The sequence below is a fragment of the Myotis daubentonii genome, chromosome 15 (genome assembly GCF_963259705.1).
Source record: "Myotis daubentonii chromosome 15, mMyoDau2.1, whole genome shotgun sequence".
NCBI classification, from domain to species: domain Eukaryota; kingdom Metazoa; phylum Chordata; class Mammalia; order Chiroptera; family Vespertilionidae; genus Myotis; species Myotis daubentonii.
The window spans coordinates 6782912-6792685 of NC_081854.1; the positions used below are offsets into that span (position 1 = coordinate 6782912).

At 53.9% G+C, this 9774-nt stretch overlaps 1 protein-coding gene across 1 annotated transcript; it reads right to left on the reverse strand.

Annotated features, from left to right (window-relative positions):
* Positions 1-1648: 1648 nt before the first annotated feature.
* LOC132216596 (sialic acid-binding Ig-like lectin 8) lies at positions 1649-9233 on the reverse strand. The gene is made up of 8 exons (XM_059665892.1): positions 9184-9233; positions 8736-9119; positions 8257-8535; positions 7743-7790; positions 5887-6135; positions 5099-5219; positions 4683-4779; positions 1649-2113 (listed from the first exon to the last, which is right to left on the reverse strand). Exons 1-8 carry the CDS (start codon positions 9227-9229, stop codon positions 1928-1930), a joined length of 1410 nt encoding a protein of 469 aa, XP_059521875.1. The 5' UTR covers positions 9230-9233; the 3' UTR covers positions 1649-1927.
* Between the last annotated feature and the right edge of the window lie 541 nt (positions 9234-9774).

Sequence of the window (9774 nt, forward strand, 5' to 3'; positions counted from 1 at the left end):
GCCCTGGAGGCTGGAAGACCCACATCAAGGCTTCGGCAGGGCCACGCTCCCCTGGGAGGCTCCCGGAAGAGTCCCTCCTCGCCTCTTCTGGCCTCCTCAGCCTTCCTGGCTCTGCAGCATCACCACTCCAATCTCGGACTCCAGCGTCGCGTGGGCTTTCCCCTACCTGTGTCTCTGTGTCCAAATTCCCTTCATTGTGTGTGTGTTGGGGGAGGGGGGGCAGATTGTTCGCTGGATTTAGGCTCTCATCTAATCCAGTCGGACCTCATAATAACTTGATTGCATCTGCAAAGACCCTATCTATACTAATAAAAGGGTAATATGCTCATTAGACTGGACATCTTCCAGACATCCTTCTGGACAAAGCCATAGTGGCAGGGGCTGAGGCAGAGGCGGTTAGGGGCAATCAGGCCAGCAGAGGAGAGCAGTTAGGGGCAATCAGACCAGCAGGGAAGAGCAGTTAGGGGTGATCAGGCCAGCAGAGGAGAGTGGTTAGGGGTGATCAGGCAGGCAGGCAGGTGAGCAGTTAGGAGCCAGTGGTCCTGGATTGCGAGAGGGATGTCTGACTGCTTATTTCGGCCCATGGGAACAGGCCTAAACCAGCAGTCAGACATCCCCCAAGGGGTCCTGGATTGGAGAGGGTGCAGGCCAGGTTGATGGACACCCCCCATGCACGAATTTCATGCACCGGGCCTCTAGTCTCCAAATAAAATCCCATTTTCAGGTCTTAGCGCTGAGGACACAATCCAACCCACATCAGTAGGTGTTCATTCTCAGGATCATTGGACCCCGATGTTTCCCACTGTCCATTGCCCGTCGCCACCTTCCTCCTGAGCTCCAGGCCACCCATCTATCTAGCTGCCTGTTGGGTGACGGTCCCTATGGGGAGGTCCCAGAGACCCTCCCGCTCCCAACATGTGACTCTCCTCTTGGCCCTGCCCCCGCAACACTTGAGAGAAACAAAAACAAACCTGAAACAGTCAGGTACAAACATGCTCACAGCAGCTTTATGCGTCATCGCCCCAAACTGGAAACCAACCAAACGTCCGTCCGTAGAAAAATATGGGTACACAAACCATGATACGCTCCCACAGTGGGATCCTCAACAAATGCAAGGCCAAGTTTAAGAAAAACAGACATGGAGGACAGGCTGTATGATCCCAGTTATAGAAACCACTTATATCACATGTAAGATTCGCCATTTCCAAACCTCGATCCACCTGCTCCAAGTGCATCCCTTGAGCTCCACTTTCAAAGACTGAAGCAGATAAAGGCTGGGTGGGACGTTCCAGGACGAGGAACCTCAGGGTGCAGGGACTGGTGCTGGTCCCCTCCAGGGTTCAGGAGAAATTCCCGGTAGGACCTTTCCGTGCAAAGCCCAGGGACCCAGCACGTGTGCAGCCCACACATTGAGCCAGGTGCTCTGGTAGGATTTCACTCCCAGAATTCTCACCACAAATTTTCAGGTGGGGCTTCTCCGCTGGTCCCAGGGGCCAGGAAACGGAGGCACAGGGAGGCAGGGACTCGTCTGTCACTTTACTCAGGAAAGGGGCGGAGTGTGGATTTGAACTCACAACTCCAAAGCCAGTGTTCTTTCCACCATACTTTTAATTCATCACCCAGAGGGTTTTGTCTGTTTTGTTTTGTGTTTTTTTTTTAGTTTCAGGGTTTTTATTTTACTTTATTGATTTCAGAGAGGAAAAGAGAGGGAGAGGGAGAGAGAGATAGAAACATCAATGATGAGAGAGAATCATGGACCGGCTGCCTCCTGCACACCCCCTGCTGAGAATTGAGCCCACAACCCGGGCACGGGCCCTTGACTGGAATCCAACCTGGGACCCTTCAATCCGCAGGCCGACGCTCTATCTGCTGAGCCAAACTGGCTAGGGCCACCCAGAGGGCTTTTAATTCTCCGTAGTTCCCACTTTCACATCAAGATCTCTGAGTATTCGTTTTCAGTGCCGCCCTCCTGTTCCTGAGGGTTCCCAGGCTTTATCTTATGAAATTTGAGGGTTGCGTATTGAATCTCTTCTTTCTTCCCTGAGGAGGGGACAGCCAGAGGTGGGGGAAGGTGCTCTAGGCGGCTGTCTGGCTGGGATTCATTCAGGGAACCCTGTGTGGAGGGAAAGAAAAGGAAGTCTGAGTCGCCCAGCTGGTGTGGCCCAGTGGGTTGGGCGTCATCCCATGCACCAAAAGGTCGCCGGTTCGATTCCCGGTCAGGGCATATAACCAGGTTGTGGGTTTGACCCCCCCAGTCAGGGCATATACAGGAGGCAGCCAATTAATTGATGTTTCTCTCTCACGTGGGTGTATCCCTTGCTCTCTCCCTCCCCCCCTTCATCTCTCTCTAAAAAAATAAAAATAAAAACATATTGAAAAATTTAAACTATTCAAAAATGGACCAAGAATTTGAATTAGGCATTTTTTCCAAAGAAGATATTCAACTGGCTAGAAAACTGTGGAAAGATGGTCACCATTCCTAATCATCAGAGAAATGCAAATCAAAACAACAATGAGAAGTCACTTCACTTCCATCAGTATGGCCACCATCAAAAACGGAGCAAATCAAGATGAATTAGCCATGCTTACCTCTTTTATCCTTAGGTGATGTAACGCTTACATGTCTCTAATAAAGGCCCAATTTGAAGGAAAAAAACAAAACAAAACATGAAGCAAAACGAAAAAAAATAGCAAGTGTTGGCAAGGATATGGAGGAATTGGACCCTTCTGGAATGCAGGCGGAAATGTGAAATGGTGTAGCCGCTATGAAAAATAGTGTGGACGTTAAAAAAAACACATAACTACCATATGACCCAGCAGTCCCATTTATGAGTACCCAAAAGAATTGAAAATAAGATCTTCAAGACATATTTGCAGCCCTGACTCAGTGGATAGAGCGTCAGCCTGCGGACTGAAGGGTCCCGGGTTCGATTGCGGCCAAGGGCATGTACCCTGGTTGCGGGCTCATCCCCAGTAGGGGGTGTTCAGGAGGCAACTGATGGATGTTTCTCTCTCATTGATGTTTCTAACTCTCGACCCCTCTCCCTTCCTCTCTGTAAAAAATCAATAAAATATATATTTTTTAAAAGAGATATTTGCACTCTAGTGTTCATTGCAGCATTATTCACAAGAGCAAAGAGCTGGAAACAACCCAAGTACTCATCAACAGATGAGGAGGAAAAGAAGATATGGCATACAGATGCAACGGGATATTATTAAGACTTTAAAAGGCAGGAAATTCTGCCACAGGCAACCCCATGGGTGAGCCTTGAGGGCATGATGCTGAGTGAAATGAGGCAGTCGCAGAAAAGACACAAGCTCGATGCAGTGAGGTGCCCAGAGAAGTGAAACCCATAGAAACAGAATGTATGGTGATTGCCAGGGGCTGACCTAGTCGGGGAAGTGGTAGTTGTTGTTCAAGGGTTACAAGTTCCTGTTTTGCAAGAGGAAAGAATTCTAGAAATATGTTGCACAACTGCACTCTTAGAAATGATTAAGCGGGTATGTTTATGTTACTTTTTTACCATGACAAATAATAATAATAATAATAATAATAATAATAATAATAATAAATAATAATACCTTCATAAGCTATTTCCCCAGCACTCCCTATCCCCCATACCCTGTGTTTCTCCCAAAATACGTGTCTATTTTGTACATTCTATTGACTTATTTGTTTGTTTGGTTGGTTAGTTGGTTTGGGTATATCTTTCTGCCTATCCCAAGATTTAAAAAATAATTGTTTTCTTTTCTTCTTTTTAAATATATTTTATTGATTTTTTACAGAGAGGAAGGGAGAGGAATAGAGAGTTAGAAACATCAATGGGAGAGAAACATCGATCAGCTGCCTCCTGCACACCCCCTACTGGGGATGTGCCCGCAACCAAGGTACATGCCCTTGACCGGAATCGAACCTGGGACCTTTCAGTCCACAGGCCGATGCTCTATCCACTGAGCCAAACCAGTTAGGGCAAGTTAATGCCAATTAAAAACGCAGTGCCCAAAAGCCTCATAATAGAGAGAAATTATATTTTAATGTTTAAATCAAAATGAATGCAATAAAGACTGTATGGCCCACAAAGCCAAAAAGATTTGCTCTCTGCCCCTTTATAGAAAACGTTTGCCAGCCTCGGATCCAGGCAATGAGGGCAAGCAGATGTCCGTAGGCCCTCGGACAATCCCTCTGTGTAGGGCAGTGGTTCTCAACCTAGCAAGTTCGATTCCGGTCAAGGGCACGTGTCTTGGTTGCAGGTGCGGGAGGCCACCAATAGATGTGTCTCTCTCACATTGATGTTTCTCTCTCTGTGTCTCTCCCCTTCCCTTCCACTCTCTCTAAAGATCAATGAGAAAAATATCCTCAGGTGAGGAATAACAAAACAAACAAACTAAGATGGAGAGAGAGGGGGACCAATGCTGGCTGTTCTTAGGAGGAAAAATAGAAGAGACATGGTGGATTTGGGGGCAGCAGGAGAAGAAAGAGAGGACAGGGAGAAGGTGAGTCCTCCATTCTTGGCTTAAATAAAAGAGGAGGGGGCTGTCGTGCTGTGAGCAAGATGGGGAGTCTAGAGGGAGGAGGAGTTGAGGAGAGCAACTTGGCCATGCTGAGCAGGGCAACCCAGGGGGCCTTCCTGGGGGAGGTGTCCATGGGGGCTGCCGGATCACAAGATGCCCAGGTCACTCACCTGAGGGGTTGGCCTCTGGGCGGCGTTTGCACCCTCCGTGCCCGTGTCCCCCGTGCCCGCTGCTGCCCCTGCCGCTTTCCTCCTGCAGGACCTCACTCTGTGTGGAGAGACCAGATTCCCTTCAGTCCCCCCGTCCAGGGTGCGGTGGGCAGACCGACCCTCCTCTGTTCTCTCTTAAGGGGCTGGAGGGGTGACTGAGGTGGGTCCAGGGTTGAGAATGCAGCTCCCCGCTCCTGGAGCCAGAGGTTTGTGGCACCCACCCAAGGTGCCAGGGACCCTCTTCTTGCCCGGGTTTCAGGGTCGGCACCCCCTTCCCCCCTGAGTCCCTCCAGCTCTGGGTTCAGGGGTTCCCTGACCTCCTGCCCTCCCAGCCCAGGGCTCTCCCTCCCTCCCTCCCTCCCCAGGTCAGTGCTCACATGATAAAGACGGCACAGAAGGCCAGGAAGAGCAGGGTGGTCGCACCTGCTCCCCCGACTGCCCCCAGCACCATTCCCGATGATGAGCACGATGATGATGATGATGATGGCCCCACACTCCCTGCAGACAGATGGGATTATGGGGTGAGGGGGGGATTCCCCGCTGAGAACTGTCTTTCCTCCTCCCACACCCAGCAGGGACCCCAGACGTGTGTTTTCTGGTCCCTTTGCAGGGTGCAGAGTACAGGAACAGGGCAGGGGGTGGAGATCAGGGTGAGGCGAGTGAGGCGCCCAGAGCTGGGTGGCAGCCTGCCTGTAGGGGGGGCATGGAGATTTTGTTCATTGTGGGGCTCACTTTGCATTCAGTGTTTATTGACAAGAAACACGGCACTGTGGTCACCTTCCTCTTCGTTGCTGAGGTTTCTTTAGATGTTGTGCCCAAGAGGAGTGCCTCGCTTGCCTGACCCTCCTCTGGCCCCCAAAAAGCAAGGACCATGAGTCCAGGGACAACCCTGTCCAAGCCCCAGCCCCTCTCCCAAACCCACCTCCTGCCCCTGGCTTCTCTCTCCCGGCCCCCCGCCCCACCCCGACAGGGCTGGCCAGGCAGGAAGAGGGCAGGGGCACTTTCAATCCCAGGGAAATTACAGGCTTTCACAGCTAAGCCCAGAGCAGAGGTGACCTCCTCTCTGAAGGTCAGGGGGCTGCAGGGTGGACTGTGAGGATGGAGCGGGTGCTGGTTTCCTGCAGCGACTCCCCCCCCCGCCCCCCCCATCCACTGGGGCACTCACTCTGTACAGAGAGGCGCAGGGAGGAGTGCAGAGAGCCCTGAGAGTTGTGGGCCCGGCATGTGAGCTCCCCTTCATCCCCGACCTTCACTGGAGGCAGCTCCAGGACCCCAGGACTGGAGGTGCTCAGGTTCTGGTTCCCCTTGGCCCAGCTCAGCTTGGCAGGGGGGTTACTGTTGACCACACAGACCAGGCGCAGGGACTGGCCCCCCAGGACCAAAAGAGATGAGCCGTTCTCTGGGACTGTGGGTGCTGGAGAAGAAGAGACAGAGGGTCAGAGTGACCGCGAGGTGGAGAGGAAGCGGAAGGATGCGGGAGGAGAGCTGGGGAGAGGAACAGACACACAGCCTCCGGCTGGGGGGACCGCAGGCTTGTCTGCCTTCCGTGCAGAACAACCTGACCACTTCCCTCAAACTTGCAAAGAACGTGTGAAGTACTGGTAGCTATGTGTTGCTTTTAGGAACTGACCCCACACACACAGGGTTGTGAAAGTGGAGGCAGATTATTTGTTGCAGTGTTGAGGTTAGCAGAGTAAGATGAATGCCCTGGGTCTCCGTTACTAGAAGATGTGCACGCAGCCCTAGCTGGTTTGGCTCAGTGGGTAGAGCGTCGGCCTATGGGCGGAAGGGTCCCAGGTTCAATTCTGGCCAAGGGCACATGCCCGCGTTGGGGCTCAGTCCCCAGTCGAGGGGGCGTGCAGGAGGCAGCCAATCAATGATTCTCTCTCATCATTGATGTTTCTATCTCTCTCCCTCTCCCTTCCTCTCTGAAATCAATAAAATATATTTTTTAAAAAAATATATGCACACAACCAGAATCCAGCCATGCTGTGGAATACTGCACAGGCACGGAGAGGATGGAGACGTCAGTCCTACCGATGGGGAAGGACCTGTGAGATCCTTCAAGTGAACAAACCCAAGGCTCACACCAGCGTGTGGACACTGCTCACTTCCAGGGAGGTGAGCAGGCATCTGAGGACAGACTTCAGTGCCTTTCCATTTTTGCCCATCTACACTAATAAAAGGGTAATATGCTAATTAGGGCGGACATCTTCCAGATGTCCATCCAGACGTCCATCTGGACAAAGCCACAGTGGCTGCGAGGCCCAGGGCTCAGGCCGCACAGCCACACGGGCCAGCAGTGGCAGCAGCAGTGGTGTGATGGGGGCATTGCCTTCCCCTGATCAGCCCAGTCGCCTCCCGGGAAGCGGGCCTAAGCCATCAGGGGGACATCCCCTGAGGGCTCCTAGACTGTGAGAGGGGGCAGGTCAGGCTGAGGGACTGCCCCTACCCCGCAGTGCACAAATTTTCATGCACCGGGCCTCCTCTAGTATATATATATGCAAATTGTCCCCTCAGGAGTTCTACTGGGAGAGCAAGAGTTTGATCGCTTCCTATGACATGCACTGACCACCAGGGCGTGGCACAGAACATGGCAGGTGACCAGTGGCGGAGATGGCCTGGTGCTGAGGGAGTGGGGAAAGAGGAGGCAGCGAGGTGGGGAGGCCTAGGGACCCTACCCTGTGCACAAATTTCCTGCACCTGGGCTCTAGTGTGACTATATTGCCTGTTGGAAAATACACAAATTAAACTACTGGAGGAAAATGAAAACTTGAGCCTGGAGGACTTGTCAGGAGATGGAGGACCAGGGGCCTCGAGTGGCGGCTCAGCCATGTGGACGGTGCCTCGTTCTCCTGGTGCAAGGGGCTTAGAGACCAACCACGGGGACTGAGAAAGAAGAGGGACCACTGAGGATGTCTGGTCACAGGGTGAGTCCAGGATGAGGCAAGGACTGGCCCTGTCCTGCCCTGACCCGGGAGAGGCCCTCCTCCCTACAGCCCATGACGGTCTCCCTCCTACCTGAGCCATTTCCTTGGAAGACAGTTATGGTCAAGTTCTGTGGAGAGTCTGGTACAGAAAGAGGAGGTGGACCAAAGTCAGTGGTGAGGGCTGGGCAGACGTTGGCTCTGGGTCCCCAGGAGCTGCTTAAATGGGGACAGGGTGGGAGCAGGCATCCCCCTGATCCCCTCCCAGACCAGGTTCATGACCCTGCACCCATTGTCTGAGGTCCTCTACCTCCATCTCTGCTGCCCTCGGGAACCCCATCGGGAACCCCACATCCTGGTCCAGTTCTCACAGGACATGTTGAGGTGCATGGTCCTCATCGTGGTCACCCTGGCCCCAGGCAAGGCCACCTGACAGGTGAAGGTGGCACCCGCCCACCCCCAGAGGCAACATAAATACAAGAGGGGCAGGGCTTTGTGCTCCAGGTCCCCTACACATCCAGGCCTCCAGGACAAAGCACCCAGCACACCTGCCTGGCCCTCCTGCTCTGCACACCGTCAGGGACCTGGTGTTCCGACCCAGCACTCACAGGTGACGCTGAGCTGGATAGTTCTCTCCACGGTCACACCAGCAGCAGGAAAATGCACCTGACAGGTGAGGTTGGTGCCATGGTCCTGGGGCCGTGGGGTGAGGGTGAGCACAGAGGAGAGGCGGGTCCTGGGCCCCAGGGAGCTGTGGGCAGCTGATGTCCAGGAGAAGATGGGGGGCGTGCCCCGCTCACAGGCCCAGGGCACAGAGCAGGTCAGGTTCCTGGGGCGGCCACTCTCCAGGGTCTCCAGGTTGAGGATGTGGGGTGTGTGGCTGAGGGCTGATGAGGAGGGGGAGACAGGAGATCAGGAGGGAGGGTCCCAGGTGCGGCCCTGAGAGAAGCCTCAGCTTGGGTACAGCTCCTGCCTCTCAGAATAACAGGATGTACCCCGACCCCCTCCCAGGATGGGGTCCCATACCAGTCCTGCCCAGGGCCACCGTGAATTTTTCCCAAGGCCTCTCCTGGAGCCTGTTCCTTACCCATCACTTCCACGGAGAGCTTGTACTTTGTGTAAGAATATATAGCAGAATTTCCTCTCTCCACCCGAAAAAAGTAAATTCCATTATCTGTCCTCCTGGCGTCTCTGATGTCCAGGGAGCAGTTGTAGGTCTTGGGATCCCCGAGGAGGTGGAATCGGCCCTGGGTCTCCTCCTGCACTTTATGAGATGGGTTGTTTGTGGCCACTAAAACCTTCTCAGGTGTATCTGCCTGTCCCCGGTACCAGTAGCCGTGAGCTGGTGTAGAGTCAGTCCATCCACCCTGGGCATAGGACACGTTGCAGTCCACCTGGACACACAGGCCCTCCAGCACAGTCACAGGCGTCTTCACTGTCAGACTGTATCCTTTCCTATCAGCCAGGGACCCTGCAGGGAAACGAGGGTCAGTTGCAGCCCCCGCCCTGCCGGCCCCCTCCCCTCGGGCACTCACCTGCCCACAGCAGGGGCAGCAGCAGCCACAGCATCTCTGAGGGCATCTGGGCTCCTGTGGGCAAAAAGAGAAGCAAGACAGTGGGAGGGGCCTGCAGAGTGACCAGGAAAGCTGGGGAGCAGCACAGGGCCTCCCCGTCCACAGAGGAGGAACCTCAGCGCCTGAGCTCGTCCCCTCTGCACAGAGTGGGGAGGGCCCCCACTGCACAGAGACCTGGGTGACCGTCCTCATTATCCACCCTGAGCGCACTCTGGCCCTCTTGCAGCCCACCTTGGCCCCACAGCAGCCTGCCTGGGGTCAGGGTAACAAGTTCCCACTGAGGAACTGTGTTTCTCAGGGTTCCTCTATGAGAAACTAGAATAAATGTTGCAAGATTGACAGAAAGCAGCACAGGAAGATGAGCGTGAGAGCACAACAGTGACCTTCATCAGAGGAGAAAGGTTGGGCTCTGATACCCTCAGGACCTGGACAGCCCTTGAAGATCACCCACCCCCTGCCCACGTCCACTCCTGGGAACCCGGAGGCCAGTGAGGGTGAGAGAGGCATCAAATCACACCCAGGCAGGACCTCAGCCCACCTCCTGTTTCCCCG